A 19,429-nucleotide genomic window follows, 5' to 3' on the forward strand; every position below is an offset into this window, starting at 1 on the left:
GATATTTGGTATTTTAAAATTATCGCCCATTTGGCCAATTTGTTAAACACGCATCGGTTGATCACTATTTTTCTCCACCGAAAAAGAAGTGTTTCTAAACACTCTCTATTACTGCATACTTTAGAAAATGATGACGTTAGGAAAATTAACACAGAAGTTTCAAACTGATTAGTGTGGACGTGGCCCAAGTTACGTTTTAAGATACATTTAAGTTGCATACTGTATCTAGTCACCATTTTCAAAAATGATTCTCTCTCTGTATAAAGATACTCAAAAATGTCCACTACTGTCACCAAAGTGTGAATAGGCATTCAATTCACAAATAACTAATCATAATTTGATTATTACGATCAGTGTTGGGGACTAACTAAACTAGCGACGCTACAAACGTAACATTTTTGACTAGCATGAGAGTATTTCAGCTCTTTACAAATAGTGTGTTGCGTTTTATAGTAATGAGGTTCTTAAAATAATGTCGACTTGTCCCTCAGTATTAAAAATAAATAAATAAAAAAAAAAGCTAGAATCGCATTTACAGTAATGAACTTACAATAGGAGGTCTATGGGGCATTTTGAGTAGTGTAACAGTAGCCTAGCTATTTTCGAATAGGGTAGTGCATTTTCCATTAACAAGCTACTTAAAATAATGTCAACTTGTAACTTTTTTCTAAAATGGCGCTAAAATTGCATTTACAGTAATGCATTTACAATGGAAGCCTTTGGGGCTAGGCATTCTGAAGTTGTTTTTTTTTACATTTTTTGAGAAGCATGACAGTAGCTCAGCTGTTTTCAAATAATGTAGTGCATTTTCCAATAACAAGCTACTTAAAAATATTCCAGAAGGTTTATGTGCACTTAAGTGAACATCATATTTTATTTGAGCACATAAATAAATCATTTGGTAAAACTCTTTTATTATTTGAGCTGTAACGTGACCTAAATCGTCCTTTCTGAGGTGGGACTACTTTTTTCAAGGCGGATTACCCTCTGGTAATGCCTTACCGATGTAATTCTGTGAGCGGAGCTTGCGCCATAAAAACAGTCCCTTTTCTTGCACGCGAAAGTTACCACGTTTATCACCGTCACGTGGTCATGATATTGAATTTGAAAGATTAGATATAACTTTATACAGACAAGGCCAGTAAGAAATTTTACCACACAAATCTCAAGCTAACGCATATAGTGTTTTAAGTTTTGTGGTTATACTTTTGAAACTGTGTGCATTTTAACATTTATTGCCTGGCCCATTGTAAAAAATCCACAGAGACGAGTCGAAATTATTTTCTGAGGTAAACATTTTGCCACAATGCTGTCAATAGGGCTCAAGATGTACTGATAGAGTCTGTTAGTGCAAATAAAGACTGTCTGGGTGTCAATGAGCGGCTCTGAACTGCACATGCTGGTAAGGGTGGAGTGTTCTGCTCTGAGACTCCATCTTCGAGGACAGTCATAACTGTGTGTGCCGAGCCCAGCTTAAACGTGAAATACAAACAGATCTCAGAGGACCCGTTTGAGACAGGAGGGACTTTCAGCTGCCTCAAGAGGAGTACTGCTAAGAGGAGGGATTAGGGCAGTTCAGCATGTTTCTCTGAAGGCAGGCAGGTCCAGACTCATGACTTTAGGCCCTAGATCTACTGTACTGCCTTAACCAAAACCAAAACACCCCTGTCATTCATTCAGAGGCATTCAACTACTTCCTTAAACTGAAACAAGGCTCAATTATAATACAACAGGGATTTTAATAGTACCAGTACATCAGTACCACATAAAAAAAAATAAATAAAAAACAAAATGTCAATGTTAGTGTGAAAGTATCACATCTGTGCCTTTTGTGTGAATGCACCCTGTGGTTTGAGGCTAATAAATCAATCTATGTTTGGTATTTTTACACACATTTTATATATATATATATATATATATATATATATATATATATATATATATATATGTGTGTGTGTGTGTGTGTGTGTGTGTGTGTGTGTGTGTGTATAGATGTATATTATATTTAACCCTTGAATGGAATACTCAATTCTAAATGGTCAATTGCGCCATCTAGCGGTCTGTTATTGCTTAGTAACAACCGCACATCCACATATCTTACTGCTCGTCCGGGTATTGCAAATTTCCGAGTCATCTTACCTGCTTCTTGGATCACTGTATGATCTCAACAGGTAAGCTAATAAAATAATTATAATGTAATATAAATCAGTGTTTCATGTGCATTTATTTATTTATTGGCAAGTAATCTTGTAATAAGCCAGAAATGAGCAGTCAGATGGTCATAAAAAAAATAAATAAAAAAAATATAAAAAAACGAACCCCAACGAAAACTGGAGGTGGATTTCAGCTGCTCAGCGATTTATTTCTTCTCACATAACTACATAATTTCAACACAATTCAATATTTTATGTCCAGGCATTTATTTATTTGGTTAGTAGCCATGTAGTAAGCAGTATATTATATAGTCAGTCAGTTGTAATCGCAAAATAAACCCATTCAGGGTGATAAAAATCCTGATTACCGTTTCGGTGTTTATTGTTGACTGTACATTTTCCCTTACATATTCAACATACTAATATTTTTATATTATTAATATACTTTGATTGCAGATTGCCTAGAATTGTTAGAAAACAATAAAAAGCAATATCAGTAGCACAATATATTTGTTCCAACATGATAGCAACAAATGTGTTTGTCCGTTTGTGTACACAAACATATCTTTGTTCTATGCTTTATGCTATTGTGTATTTTGCTACTTTGTTCTTTATAACAACTGTTTACAAGAAAGGAAAATTTATCCTTATAATCTGATGCAATCACTTACTTGTGAAATATTCAAAGACAACATGCCATTGTTTTAATTGAATTTATTTAAAAAATACATATATATGTCTAATAGCATATACGTTTTTTTATAAGTTTAGTTTTCACTGTTATTGGTATTGTCAACAGAAATGTTGCTATCGTGACATTCCCATCATACTGTAGCATGTGCTCTTCTTATCACTGGTATCTACAGTGCATTCGTCAAATGCCTCATACCCAGTAAAGCAGGCTACGAGAAATAAAAAAGATGAAGATGACAACAGATTCAGTGTACTCGGGATAAAACTATGACTCTAATATTTATTTATTCTTTATGGAAGAAAAAGGAAGTGACTCATAAGCATCTAAATAACGTTTGTGGGCCTCAGGAAATGGGCCCCATGTGTATTTATAAATGTCCTCTTTGTGTTGACTGCATGTGCTATAGTGTGTAGTGTTAGACGTCCACAGCATTAGGTTCTTATCCAATCAGACCCTGCTCTTGACTTAGCTCTGCCTTTTTGCCCATATATGGTCTCCAGCTGCATGACGTAATGGCTGCACTTGAAATAAACACAACAAACACACACTTCCTGCCTCTGCCGGTCTCAAACACACTCCCTCCCCAAACCGTGAACATTCACATAAACCCCAGAGGAAAAGAAGGGAGAGAATAAAAACAGCTATGGGTGGAGGTTGAGAGATCGACGCTGGCCTTTAAATCGCAGTATGACTGCAAAACTCATTTTGTAGCATGTCCACAGGGACCTGCTTTTGTAAGGATAAAAAAAAAAAAAAAAGATTGCATAACTCACAGACTGAAGAACATCCGTCTGCACGTCTGCTTTTTCTAAGAGGAAACGTTCCTGAGCAGGACTCATGTTTCAGCTGTCTGATGAGGGTGAAAACAGCTGCGTCTGTCCGCAAAATCACTCGATAAAGCCCATGACGACATTACAGTCGAGCGCTCAGTGGCTGATAGTAGATTTGCTCTAATTGCAGCGAGTCTTTGTGCATCACGGCTTCAGTACAGTGATTTATTAGGTGACATACACAGGGGCGGGTTTACAATTTCTGAGGCCCCAAGCAACCGACCAACACGGGGCCCCATTTAAAAAATGTTGCTTAAAAAAAAAATGACATAAAACTAATTTTAAACCATAATTTTAAATTCATCCTACCATTGTAGCCAAGTACATTCAAAATGTTTAATGAAATAAAATTCTAGTTCAAGACAATTAATGCATATCTTCCAGTTTTTTCGACATTTGGTGTGAACGGCCCCTAACTCATGGGTGAAACAAGTTCGGAAGTCCTGTATATTTTTTCATAAATTACAAACCCGAACCCAAAGTCCTACTTGAAAAACTGACCCGAACACAGTAGACCTCTAACGGGAACCGCTTTAAGAGCGATGACAACAGCATATTCGCGTGTGTACCCAGAACATCATGTCACCTCTCAAGTGGTTTTTGCAGAGATTTCCTACCGGGGCGGGGGCCCCCCCGACGTCCGGGGCCCCATGCATTTGCGTGGTTTGTGTGGTGGTTAAAACCGTTACTGGACATACAGGCAGACAGGATGTGGACGGTTGAGTGGGAGTCACAGCAGGAATATTTTCAGACCATGCAAAACTCCAGCTTTTTGATACTCCTTTAAAAAGGAATAGTTCACCCAAAATGAAAATTCTGTCATCATTTACTCAACCTCATGTCATTACGAACCCGTATGCTTTTATTTTTTCTGTGGAACCCAGAAGAATCTTTGCACTGCTGTTTTCCATCCAACACCAACTCCAGTGACCAGTTGGTCAAGCTCCAAAAAGGACAAAGATCACACCATAAAAGTAGTCCATACCACCTGTGCACACTATTCCTTCTGAAACCATACCATAGATTTGTGTGAGGAGCAGATCGATATTCAAGTCATTTCACGATGAAAGAAAAATCAGACTCAACTCACAACTGATTTTAACAGAATTTCCCATTAGCATACTGCTAAGCTAACAACGTAATAGTCTGTAAAAATACACAGAACACACAAATATTGGATAAAAAGTCCATTTTTAATTAGACTGAACTTTTCTTATCCATAGTTTGGTGTTCAGTGAATTAGAACTATATTTTATATAGTTTTTTAACCAACATTTCTCTTGCTCCGTTGACCATTTTGGATTCATTCAAAACAAGTCTTTCAGAAACCTTATTGTGACCAGCAGCACATTAGCATATGACCGCCCACATTCACGCATCAATGCCTATTTGGTTTTCAGCTACTAGATCCACACTGATGAACGCCATTGTAAATTATGCCAGTATGCGGAAGTGCTATAGACCTTATTAACGCTAGCGCCATCTTTGATTTTTAATGGGAATGACAACGAGGCTGTGAGAGTTAGACGTACAGACTCTTCAATGCGCTGTACAGCAGTTTAAAGTGTTTTTGGATCGTTCCGTGGACAAAACTTTAAAAAAATATCTTTCCAAGAACATTCAGTATACAAAGAACTCCAAACAACATGAGTTGTGGAAAATCAGATTTGATCTAGGAGCTTTTTACAGCTTTGTTCTGTGCGTGCCATTGAAGAGACGTTAAGTCTATCCCTCACAGCCTTGTTTTCTTTCACATTAAAAATCAAAGATGGCGCTACTGTAAATAAGGTCTATTACTGTATAACAGAGGTAATTTCCATATAGAAGTCTTAAAAGTACAGTTGCAAAAACCGCCTGTTAAATTCTATGGTCCAATCGGAGGCTGGAAAATGGTCAAGTAAACTGAAATTACAGCTGAATATGGGGTCTTTAATAATATTTGTTGGCTTCAGGAAATCCAGCCCTTCATTTATTCTCTCAGACAGCATGTTGAGAATTGAAATCTGATGACAATGACAGGATGTTGAACATGAACAGTTTTCCTCGTCTCAGCGTAGTAAATGCACTTACCATCTGGTGGTGGTGACTGGGGATATTTGCCTCTTGGAAAAAGGAGCTCAGGGCCGTCTGCGGAAAAGAGAGAAGAGAGAGAGAGAGAGAGAGAGAGAGAGTGAGAGATTGGAATGAGATGGAGAAAACATGACTGAGCAGAGGAACTCCAGTTTGCAAACGTAAATCCTGTCTCACAGAATCCCCTTACTATACCTATAATTTTTGCAAAATGATTTGTTGTACATAACTCCACGGTTTCCTAGTGAAATTAACACTAGAGGCACTACAACAATAATTACTTTTATTCACGTTCACACAAATCATGAGTAAAATGGCAGATTATCAGTTCATAACCTTGTTGCTCACACAATGCTATCTAAACACTTTTACTATAGCGCATGACTTGTAAGGCGATACATTTGAACGTTTGCACTACATTTACTAGCTTGTTTAAGTGCGATTAAATTGCGCAGTAGCTCAACTGATTGCGTGTCGCACTTGTGATGCAAAGGACCGGGCTACGAGTCCTGAAGAGCACAACAAAAAGACGTGGTCGCTTCAGCAATTGTGTTTTCTATCTCACATTTGCTTTTTCTCGCACTTTCGGTTGGTTATGTTTAGGTTTCAGTCGGTTTTGTAGACTTAAAACTAAATAGGGCATTAACCTTTAAAACCAAGGGTAAGGAGACAGGCTTGTTGATTTAAAACTCAATAGAGCATTGACCTTCAAAACCTCATCTGTTTGGGAGAACATTCAACTCTCTTTTAGCGCCACACAGTGGACGTTTCACCTCAGAACTGCCTTGATACATGTAATGAACCACGTAATATAATTTTCATAATATCAGGCTTAAATCGAAAAGAATAAAATGCCTGCAATTCCAGTACTTTAAAGGGATAGTTCACCCCAAAATGAAAATTCAGTCACTGTTTATTCACCCCTGTGTTGTTTTAACCCCATTTGACTTTCTTATTCTTAACACGAAAGAGAGAAATTGTGAAAAAATGTTGTGCTCAGTGATGTCATACAGTGGCAGTTTATGGTGACCACCTCTTAAAGCTTCAAAAGGACACAAAAGTATAATACACGTTATTTCAAATGCAGTTTTATATCATCACTTAAATATGTTCCCAATATAAAAAAGAAAAAGAAAGAAAACTGCAGTTTGTGGTTTCTCTCTCTTTCTCCTTCCTGCCTGTGATGGTCTGCTGGTCAGTCGGTCTACACTCTCCATCTAAAAGTGGGTTTCCAAACCATCAAATCATGCAATCTGTGCAGGCTTCTGAGAATTGAAACACTACACATGCTCAGAACTCCCGGAATATGCGAGACTGGAAAATAGCAAACAAACACCTAGGCAAACCAGCTGGTGTATTAGTACACATTAACATCACCATAAAAAAATTCTATCTGCTTCTGTTGATGAATCAATTTAGACTGGCAAGGTATTTGGAAAGAAATCTACAAGCAGTTTGTCAGTGTTATGGAATATGATTTGACAATGATTCATGTGCTGAGACACAGAGGAGTGTCTCTAAACTCAATATACATGGTTTCAAAATATTGCCCAACACTCAAACTTCTGGATTTCTCTCCCTCAACCCCTCTTCTGGAAAACACTTCCCTTCCTCTCTCTTCCCCCGCCTGGCCCCTTCCCCCTCTTCTGTATCTTTATCTCTCTTTCTCCTGCTCTCTCTGGTTATTTAACAACAGCCACGGCTAGTGCAGGAATGTCTGAGGCGTGACACACATATCAAGATGAACTCCGCCAATCCGCCACTGTTTCCGCTGCTATGGAACCACAGAGTTCTTTGTCATCAAATTTTCCCTCCCCCAAAACGCTGTCATGTGTACATAGATTGTTCTCATTCAAGTGTTCAACTATTGCTCACACATGGTTATGATTCTAAACAACGCTCCCTTGTACCACTGCATACAAAAAACAGTCAGTCCATCTGTATTGTTTTAACACTGGCACTAAGTGCTATTGTGAACTGCTAAAGGAGGATTCCTGAATGTACAAACCTGGCATCCTCACAAACAACGAGTCTACTTTGAGGTGAATGGCTAAATAAAATACACCAGTCACATACACAGGGACTGTGTTTCGAAAGCTAGGGAGATGCGTGCCTAGACAGCATTTTTTGGCATCGGAAAGCACATTTGAATAGTCTCAGTCTCAAACAACACAACCTCAGATCATTTAACATCTGATAAATATTGTACGCAAAGATGGCCATAAATAAAAACCTATAAAATCCAATCAAAATGGCTGGCTTTGCCCAATTTCAGAGAGTTCGGCCTGCACAGGATTTTATTGTTAAAGTTTCCAGGCTGTTGCCAACCTTAAGCATATTTAGAAGATTAAATGAGAGATGCTATGAAACCGTCTGTCTTTATCTCATTCTCACGATTTGCAAGACAGGAAGGGATCGTAAAAACTAATCCGACACAGTTTTAGGAAACTTACAGGCCAAAAAAAAAAAAGAAACGCAATAAGATTAAATAAAAAATCATTTAGATTTTCATGATGTTGCTTGATTTTATCTTGCCAGCAAAAACCATCACAAATATCCAACATAGTCTCATATAGGTATTGTCTGACTTGGCACATAACAACTCGTAACAATTTGTACGAGATGGTGAAATCGCAAGAAATCATTCAATCATCATTTGCCAACATACGACTTGACTCATGACAACTCAATTCGTACTGGTGTAATTTGTACATGATGGCAAAATCGTAAGCTATCATATGACTTGGCTCATGACAACTCTACTAGGTACAACTTTTAGACCAACCAATCAACAACATAATAACTGGTATGAGATGGCAAAATCAAATGCTATCATAAGACTTGGCTCATGTAAACTCGTAATAATTTGAAAAGGATGGTGAATTTGTAAGATATCTTTCAACTTGGCTCATGACAACTCTACTAGGTACGACTTTTAGACCAACCAATCAACAAACAGAATTTGAAATTGATGCAATACTGGCATTACGTTTTTACTAACCTCCTTTCCAACATATAATTTTAAGAAAGCAAACGTCTGTGAACAAACTTGGTTACTCATTTCATTTACTGTATTTATTCAAAATGACTGATGCATGTCAACTTGTAATTCGCTTCCCTTGTCTCATTCCAAACGCTGATGTTTTCTTACTTCCGTAGTACACAAAAGTTATTTTCCATCTAAAATCATGATTAGGTTTAGGGTTTGGGTAAGGGTTAGACTTTATGGATGGGGGTTTAACTTAGGAAAAATCATTATAACATAATTCGTGAGTTCGTTTATTTTTCTCTATGGGAGTAAAATTCTTACATTTTTGTACGAGTCAACTCGTATGATTTTGCCATCTCATACTATTATTATGTCTTATTGTGAGACCGGGTTGCAAGTATCCAATGTAGGCTATATCGCCCAGCTCTAAGAAGGATTAGTCGCTGGATTTGCCATATCATACGGTTTAGATTTGGTCGCATTGTATATCGCCCAAACAATCTCTCATCCTTTTTAAATTGGGTGGTTATTGACAAGAATACACTGCAATGTGGACCAGATTTTATGCTGATCAAAAGTCTGGCTTTGTGAAGCTAACACTTGAAATCGAACGTTCAAATGACCTATGATGCCCAAAATGCTGTCTAGGCTGTTTTTGCTGTCTTTCTGAGCTGTTCCAGTAGGAATAAACGAGTACAGAACATGCCCACAGGGAGCTTTCTCCCCTACACACAGAATGCTCACAATAAACCAGGTCAGTTCTGTGCAGAAAGGGACATTTGAAAACAAATGGAGACTCTAGACAGAAGCCACTAGAGCAAAACAAACTCAATTTGTTCCACAAAGCACTGTAATGTGAATACTGGTCTGAAAATAGCATCATACACTAGAAATTGCAACAGAAGCACAATGTAGGTGGACTGATCACAATGTGAATTAGGCAACAGAAGGTCGAGCATTTTGCTGCCGAAATAGATCTGTACTTACCGAAATTCAAACCTCTGCCCCCAGTGGCCGAAGCTGGAAGTGTTTTTGAATGTAGGAGCATGTGTGAGCTCCAATTTCTGGGTGAAAATGCTGAATGGGATCTATTTCAGGGTACATGAACTTTGGGAAGCACCATATCGATTTCTTGTGTGATCAAAATAATGCAAGGCACAGTGAGGACTTAAAGGCTGTTTTCATACTTGGTTCCAACCACAGTTTGATTCCAGCCCCTGCAGGTCTTGTTTGGTCCCAAAACATTGTACATTTATGCACAACAGTCTAGTTCCGGACATAAAATCCCATTCATTTTTCCATGGGAGAATGATTTATTTGCGATAGTAAACCTATAAAGACAGCCCTACCGTGAGCTCAGAGGTTGTTCATCTATGGCATACGCTTCTGTTGAAGTCAGCAGTCCATGTTATTTCAACTTGATTTTTCTAAATTTGTGTTTAATAGCAGAATTCCTGGTGAAGAACTACACTACCCTTGATCCTCAAGAGAGATCCACCAATCGTGGCCAACAAAGCACACCAAAAGAGCTCTGCAGCGACCGCCCACTCCCATGAAGCACTGTAAATGATGCAAATGAGTCGGTCTTCCTACAATCTTAAACTCCTTATACTTTCGCAAATCTCTAAATATTTTACAATAAAATGTAATTATTTTGTTTCTATACAGTACTTATTAAAAACTATTTTAAAATCAATAGTTTTATATTTTCCCAATATTTTACATTTAAGTAAGTCATTCGCAATGCTTTATGGGATTGTAGTTCATTCCCTTATTAATGTCATTAAGTACACAGTCTTGTACCTTCTCCTTTTTGTCCAATTTTTAAATACATCTTTGTTTAAATCAAAGTTTGTAATGTTGTGATTCAACCCGGAGCTGTTAGTATGGTACATGGCTTAGAATGATTTTATTAAGATTTCTATGAAAACCCTATTTAGGGCTGTCACGATTATGAAATTTGGCTGACGTTTAATTGTCAAACAAATAATTGCGATTATGACGATTAATTGTCTCGTTAAGGGCTTTCACGTTTAATTGTCATATAAATTGTCATTTTTTAAGATGTTCTTTTTTTTCTGCATGTGTGCTTCATACACCTTAAGACGTCATTCATACATACTTCAAATATATAAATCAAATTATAAAATAGGAATAAACTATATTTTATGTATTTTATGAAACAAAAGTGTGCAAGAAAAATTTACAAACGCATCACCGGGGGTTAGTTGTCAGCAGAGTCTGAATGTTAAATAAATTAAAATCTAATAAACCCAGATGTTCAGAAATAATAGAATAAAATAAGAAAACTACAAAATACTTCTTAGCCAGTGTAGGTATCCATTTTATCAAAACCAATTCTACAATCCCAATTCCAAAGAAGTTGGGACAGTATGAAAAATGCTAATAAAAACATAAAGGAGTGATTTGTAAATTATATTCACCCTTTGCTATATTGAAAGCACCACAACTACACAGTATATGATGTATATGATTTTTTTTTAAATTGTACAGTAATTTCAAATCAGATGATTGCAACGCTCCAAACAGTTGAGACAGGGGCAATTTAAGACTAATAACAATTTGACAAGTTGAAATAACAAGGCAATGTGAAACAGGAGATGTTAAACAGGTGAGGCAATCGTGTCATAGTATATAAGGAGCCTCCAAAAACAGCCTAGTCCTTCTAGAGCAAGGATCGTTCAAGACTTGTCAATTTGCCAACAGACGCTTCAGCAAATAATCCAGCACTTTGAGAACAATGTTCCCCAAAGACAAATTGAAAGGATTTTAGGCATTTCACCCTCTACAGTGCACAATGTAGTCAAATCTCGGTGCGTAAAGGGCAAGACGAAAACCATTTCTGAATGCGCATGATCTCCGATCCCTCAGACGTTGCTGTCTTAAAAAACGGCATTCATCTGTAATGGATATCATGAACATGGGCTTGTTATAAATTTAGTACACCTTTGTTAGTCAACACCACTCGCCGCTGCATCCAGAGACACAATTTAAGAATCAGAATGAGCTTTAATGCCAGGTATGCTTACACATACAAGGAATTTGTCTTGGTGACAGAAGCTTCAAAAGCAAAAATAATGCAACCATATATACATACATACAAATTGTGGCAGACCTCTGCCTTTCTTATGAAGGAGGAAGCGGTAGACAGGTGGACAATCCACATACGTTTCTTTTAATGACACTTTTCAGTGTAACATCAACTTTGCTTTTCAGCATCACGTAAAATACACACACTGCTTTTCAGCAGTCACGTTAAACACATTGACACACACACACAGTCCCGTGCGTCTTTCTCTCTCTCGAACTGTGGCTCTGGCTCCTCTTTATCTCTCTTCCGGCTAATTGAGATCATTCCCCGCCAGGTGTCCATCCTTACCGCTTGGCCACACCCTGCTCGCCACAAACATATATACATATAGTGACATAAAAATAAAAAATACAATATAACAGATAAATAAAAAGATATATATACAATAGAGCAATAATGTTGTTTAAATGTTTTATATACAGATACACAGTTATGCGCAGGTGATGTAATGTATTGATGAAGAGGTAGGATTTGTTAAAAAATATAAATGAAATATAGATATAAGTAGGAATCAGTGGATTGAATACTGCACATGGTTGTGTTGACAAAAAGGAAAGTATTTGGAGGCAGTTTTAACTGTTCATAAGGTGAATGGCCTGAGGGAAAAACATTTTCCTGTGCCTGGCTGTACTATGCAAAGCAGAAGCCCTACATCAACACTGTCCAGAAATGCTGCCGACTTCTCTGGGCTCGGTCTCATCTTAGATGGAAAGTAGAACAGAGGAACGAGTTTTTTGGTCCAATGAGTCCACATTTCAAAACGTTTTTGAAAAACACAGCCATCGTGTTATCTGGGCCAAAAAGGAAAAGGACCATCCAAGCTGTTATTAGTGTCAGGTCCAAAAGCCAGTGTCTGTATTAGACAGGGGTGGTTCAGTGCCTATGGCATGAGTAACTCGCACATCTGTGAGAACACCATGATGCAGATTTGTAAAAATTTTGGAGCAACATATACTGCCATCCAGCAGCGTCTTTTCCAGGGACGTCCCTGCATTTTCCAGCAGGACAACTTCAAACCACATACTACCCGGATTACAAGTGAATGGCTGTGTAAGCAGAGAGTGTGGGTGCTAGATTGGCCTGCCTGCAGTCCTAACCATCTCCAATTGAGAATGTGTGGCACACTACTAAGTGCATTAGATGGCAATGAAGACCCTGTACAATTGTGCAGCTAAAGACCTACATAATGGATGAATGGGGGAAATTGCACTTTCTAAACTTACCAAACTTGTGTCTTCAGTGCCCAAATGCTTAAGTGTTATTAGAAGAAATGATGATATTTCACAGTGGTAAACACTCGACTGTCCCAACTTTATTGGAGCTTGTTGCAATCAACTGATTTGAAATTACTGTACATTAAAAAAAAACAATGAAATTCACAGGGTAAAACATCATATCATGTGTAGTTGTAGAGCTTTAAATATAGCAAAGGGTGATTATAATTTACAAATCATTTTTGTTTTTATTAGCATTTTTCATACTGTCCCAACTTTTTCAGAATTGGGGTTGTATCTAGAAAGTTATCTAGAAATCAATATCTATAAATTATCATGTTTATCTCGAAAGTATTCATAGTATATCAAACAATTTGTGTGTATATTCATAAACCCCTGCAGATAGAGAACGCACCCTCTAGCGGTTCACGCTGAGCAGTGCAGCAATATGAAATCATCGCTTACCAAATGTTGGCAATAGATGCAGTACACTTGAAACACATCACAGAACAAAGAAATAATTAGCGATCTATCTGAATCATCATGGTAAAAGGAGCAGTAGATATATATATATATATATGGACATATATAGCCTATATCCATATGATTTGAAATGAAGTGCCTGTCACCAAACTAACGCTTTTTTATGGACGAAACCGAGCTACAATCGCACTGTGTACAATCGTACTGGGTATATTAACGCTGTCTTTTATATCAGTCTCCGTGTTGATAAAGTGTCACATTCATTTGGATCATGCCACACACGTCAAGCACTGTGAATTTTTTTCCTCTTCCTTATTCAGACTTTGGTAGATTTACAGCATATCTAACTATAGTGTTTGCAATGTTTTTATGCAAAATCTCAAATTCTCGATTTTAAAGAAATAAAAAATTGTGTCAAAACTCAAATTCGTATTAATCGGAAAAACTGCCCAGCTCTATTATTTAATAATCGCGACAGGCCTAACTTTTTCAGGCCTTGAAAAAATTTATGGAAAAAATCCTTCAGGAACCAAGACGGCTGACAATGTGGATGGGCACTGGTGTGCTCTATAGTCAGATTTTAGATAAACCGTTCAAAAATGGCATGTAAAAACAAAACAACCTATGACTGTTCGCTTGTTATGTCTGTCAGATAGACCTGTCCTGTCAAAGTGGGTTGTTCTTTGCCAGAATAAGCTGAAAACTGGACCAGACTTCATGACAATAGTCAAAAGTCTGGCTACACGAGACTAGAATATAGCCAACTGTGGGTCAATGTGTGGACATTTCCTGGGTGTGTAAACTTTAGCTTGGCCTGGCTGCTCTCCTCTCCTGACATTATCACAGAATGAGACTTCTATGAACCCTTCATCTGTCACCAAAGCTATACATTGTATAAGAGCCGTAACGATCCAAAGGGGAAACTCCTAGACATGCACTTGGTACAATCAATCGTACAGCTACTGCCTAACACCAGAGAGAAAGAAAGAGAGAGAGACTACCACCTCTTCAAATTACAGCTCCCACAACAGATCGCTCATAAGGAGGTACATTTGAGAAACCATCTGCCCACTGTGGATACCTCAGCATTAACCCAGCTGAACACTGAGCCGCTGAGAATATCAAACTCATGGATCAGTCTTTCAACGTGATCGGCATGATGTCATCTGAGAATGTAAACAAAATGGCTATGTCCGCATTGTGTGTGTGTGTGTGTGTGTGTGTGTGTGTGTGTAAAGGTGTGGTTGATTTCACTGCTAACTTTCACAATCAGAAAACAGACACCAGTAAAAGTTACCAAACACTGACTTAAGTATGAGGCAACAGTTATGACAACACCCATAAGCAGAAACAATCTTTATACAGCCGAGTTAAGTCTGCTTTGAGCAAGTTCTGTGCTAGCTCCAAATTCCGTGTAACGACATAATGCCGCATAAAAGCCAAACTAATATTCTAGCCCCATCCCACCTCAGCTACTAGCATCAAAGGCAGCTTTGATGGCGCTTTGGTTCTGAGTAAGCCTAAATGAAATGTTATTCTCAGAGAAGGGTTTCAAATCTTCAATTTGTTTAAAGCTTGAAACAGTTAATGTTTTTTTTTTTTTTTACGTGGTTAAAGTGAGGCACTTACAATGGAAGTGAATGCAGCCAGTTCATAAACATTACAATATACATTATATTAAAAATATAGCCACAAGATGTGAACATTATATGTGTTAACATGATTTCCGTGTAATAAAATCACTTACTAATCTTATCTGTGTAAAGTTATATCCAATATTACAACTTTGTTGCCATGGCGATGCAATGGCTTTAACCTTGATTGTGGCGGCCCACCACAGTCTAATTGGTCCCGCCATAGTTTCATAATGAACCGAAAATATTTTTACACTTCTCATAATAACATAAAAGATATCTAAGGTTGTGTTTTGCGCAGTTGCTTCGTAAAGCATCTCTCACTCCCAGTTTTGGTATTGTGATAAGGTATAGCCTTTATTGTACATGGTAGATCTTGCTTCAATAACATGATGAAAAAGTAGATCTCATTCCATAGAAGTGTGAGCATCCCTACTGTTAATGATGGCGATGGAGGCTTTTCTTTATTTGACTACCATATGTAACATAAAATAATTATAAGACAATAGCCTCCTCCCCTACCCAGTGCAGTTTACATTTCTGTCGCTGATAATTGAGTTGATTGCATAGGTACACTATTATGCTGGGCATCGGTCATAATTTTAGAAAACTATACAACATAAACTTTGACATGTTACTTGAGCATGTAACATAAATGTCCTTTTTTCTCTCCGGGCAAGTAACTTTTTTACTTGGACAAGTGAATGACCAATTTACTTGTCCGGAAGACAAGCACATGACAATGCTTAATGTCGAGCCCTGGCTCAAATGTATGCTCTAGTCGATTTTGTGTTTTGACCATTGGTGAACTGCGTTAAACTCTGTCTCGTTTATGCTTTGTGGGTGTGACTTTTCTGCAGTGTCATCACCATTCATATCTATACAATCAATGTGTTTATGATTAAATTACTACTAGAGCACAAAATTGTTTACAAGAGCACAAAGTTCTTTATAAATCTAGCCTCTTAATTTTGCTCTCAAAGTGCACCAGATTGATGCATTTAACTTTAAAATGTACAAAAGTTTCTTATGGGGGACAATGCCCCCTGACCCCCCTAGAGGGTCCGAAATCCTGTGGGAAACACTGGTAGCACATTACTGTTTGATACATTTATCAATGAATTATTATCTATATGTTCTGTTTCACGTACCTGTACTATTTTTGTTTAATAACTGGCATTATGCAACATTCCAAACACAGCTTAAGCTTCTGTGCCAAGTTAATTTTACTTACTGAGGTTGTACTAAATGGAATCAAACCAACTGACTAATTTGCTTACTAAATGCATGCATTTTATAAACAATACATGCATATGAACTCGTCGTATTCATTTGAAAGGCAAAACCAGAGTGCATGTCCTATACTATCAACCACTGAACCATTTCTTATCAAGAACACAATCTACTAACAAGTATCACAGTGAGGACAAATACACACTGTGACAAGATATAAATGATAAAAGTATACTTGTCTGGGTTTTTTGGCTTAATTGTCACCAAAATTGTAAACAAAAACTCGCTCTCTAGTATGTTGCAACACTCCTGAGACAGTGAGATCCTCTCTGTGGCATGTCCGTTTGTGGTAAACACTTCCTTCTTACAGGAAACACTGAGAACAACCACACAACACTTCAAATGAGAGCTGGCGTAGATGTGAATTTGCAAAGGCAATACCTGTGTGCTGTTTCTGTATAGAGCAATTTGTGTCTATGCATATATGTATATTGTGTGCTATATATAGATTGTGTCTGGCTGATGTAGTCTATCAGTAGATAGATACAGTAGTATCCATCCATCTATACATCCATCTTTCTAACCTTCCATCCATCTATCGCTACATCCTATCCATCCATCTACTGTATCCCTCCATCTATTTCTACATCCTATCTATCCATCCATCTACTGTATCCACATCTCCATTTATCTATCTCTACATCCTTCTATCCATCCATCTATTGTATCCCTCCACCTATCTCTACATCCTATCTACCCATCCATCTACTGTATCCCTCCATCTATCTCTACATCATTCTATCCATCTACTGTATCCCTCCATCTATCTCTACATCCTATCTACCCATCCATCTACTGTATCAATCTCTCCATTTATCTCTCTACATCCTTCTATCCATCCATCTACTGTGACCCTCCATCTATCTCTACATCATTCTATCCATCTACTGTATCCCTCCATCTATCTCTGCATCCTATCTACCCATCCATATCTCCATTTATCTATCTCTACATCCTTCTATCTATCCATCCATCCATCTACAGTATCCCTCCATCTATCTCTACATCCTATCTATCCATCCATCTATCTCTAAATCCTTCTATCCATCCATCCATCCATCCATGTATCTATCTCTCCATCTTTCTACCCTTCCGTCCATCCATCCATCCATCCATTCATTCATTCATTCATTCATTCATTCATTCATTCATTCATCTATTTATGATCTACTGTATCTATCCATCCATCCATTCATCTCTCCTTCCATTCATCCATCTACTGTATCCATACAACCATCCATCTAGTGCAATTTTGTCTCTTTATATGTGGGTATTGTGAGCTATAGATTGTGTCTAGCTGTAATAGTATCTATCAATGAATCTCTATCCCTGAACCAGCAAATTTCAGCATTTCTCCCCGCCTAACCAGCTTTGAATTCATTTGCAGACATAAAAAGGTTGGTTTCCAGCAGCCCAGTGTCCTGATGGTCTGTGTTTCACAGAGATTATCTCAGTGAGCTGCTAGCGGTTTCAGTGTGAATTCAAACACAAAGCTGCTCTACATACTTGTTCTTTAACGAGACAAACTGGCTAACAGCAGACTAACCCCCACGAAAACAATCTCAAACTAGTTCACTCATTATTTACACATAAACCACCACGAGCTGCGTGTATTAAAGGCGCTGCGTTGCGCCGACATGGCGATAAAACGACACGAGGACATACAGGATAAACACGACTGGGACACAAAACCCAGCATAACAGCATTTCTGGGCATTATACAAGGCCTAAAGTATTGTTAAGGTAGGCAGCTTACTAGGTTTGGAGACACAGACCACGTTAAAGCACTGCCATTTGTGGTTTAAAACACTAGAGTGAGGAAGTCTACGTTGTGTATATTGCTGTTGATCGATGATGAATCAAAGATTACCTCGAACTGCCAGTGCGCCGCCTGCAGAAGCTGCTTCGCCTGATCTGCCGCACAGCCCGCAGTCAAAACAAACTGGTTAATCATCACTTGATGTCTCAGTTCGTCCATGTTCACCGACATCGCCGCAATTCGCTCCTCCGCGACTCCCGTGAACGGAAATCTCCTTGAGATCGACCGGTATAATGTTTTATGATGTTTCGTTTAAGGCGAGTGTCCCTGTCAGGCCCTTCCTTCACACGCTCTCCTTCCAGTAACAACAAATATTTTCATGTCATCATTACCAACAACAAACCAAAGCGCGTCTTCCGATTGGCTCCCGAGCCAAAACAGTGAGTACACACGGGCGTCCCATTGGTCGCTCGACTGAATAGTCAATCGGCTCAAGTGACGTAATTTAAAGCAACCCGTCGGCATTGATTGGACACTGGAGATCGGAACTCTCTCTCTCATTGGTCAGAACAGCAAGAACAGGAAGGCGTCGTGTAATGATTGGTCAGACGAAACATTTCTGTATACATTTTTCTCTTGCTGTTTACACCATATACTGTGCAGTGTATATAGTGTGCAAGGGCCCTTTTAGACATAAAATATATTATATGAGTGTTTCTTTGGGCAATTTGAACACTTTGAACTTCTTGAAAGTAAAGTCTTGATACATTTTTTTTTAGTATTTTTGTTAGTTGCCTACCAACACGGTCTAATAGTGTATGTGCATGCATCTCAGGAGATTTGTAATTCTTTTCTGAAATTCATGAAAATTTCCACCACATTGTGATTTCCAGCACATTTGAAATTTTGTATTGTTTAGAAATCTTCTGGAAATAACGCTGATGGAAATGACATTTTTGATGTTTTTCAAATGAAATGCTGGACTTCTTTGTTTTTGCTAAGGCTAATTTCATAGCTAACATTTTATGTATCCTAAATACACATATTTTCACACTATTTTCATAATTGCAGCTTGATTGGAAAATATGCCCACTAAAAAATACACTGCTCACAAGTGATATTGACCTTGGGTTTTCTTTGGGTTTTTTTCAAACATAATTTGTCTCCTAATTCATCTAATGCATGCTCTTCACTGACA

General features: G+C 37.9%; 1 protein-coding gene across 3 annotated transcripts in view; it reads right to left on the reverse strand.

Moving 5' to 3' along the window:
- Positions 1 to 19,001, reverse strand: part of LOC127450403 (UBA-like domain-containing protein 2) — a 38,152-nt gene extending 19,151 nt beyond the window's left edge. The window contains exons 1-2 of one of the 3 annotated variants that reach the window (XM_051714492.1): positions 18,343 to 19,001; positions 5,748 to 5,804 (exon numbers count right to left, since the gene is read on the reverse strand). In XM_051714492.1, the coding sequence (XP_051570452.1) occupies positions 5,748 to 5,804; positions 18,343 to 18,462 (177 nt within the window). In that variant the 5' untranslated portion in view covers positions 18,463 to 19,001. The remainder of the gene's footprint in view (positions 1 to 5,747; positions 5,805 to 18,342) is intronic. The other 2 variants (XM_051714493.1, XM_051714494.1) reach the window with 2 other exon arrangements.
- Between the last annotated feature and the right edge of the window lie 428 nt (positions 19,002 to 19,429).

The sequence above is a fragment of the Myxocyprinus asiaticus genome, chromosome 13 (genome assembly GCF_019703515.2).
Source record: "Myxocyprinus asiaticus isolate MX2 ecotype Aquarium Trade chromosome 13, UBuf_Myxa_2, whole genome shotgun sequence".
Taxonomy (NCBI): domain Eukaryota; kingdom Metazoa; phylum Chordata; class Actinopteri; order Cypriniformes; family Catostomidae; genus Myxocyprinus; species Myxocyprinus asiaticus.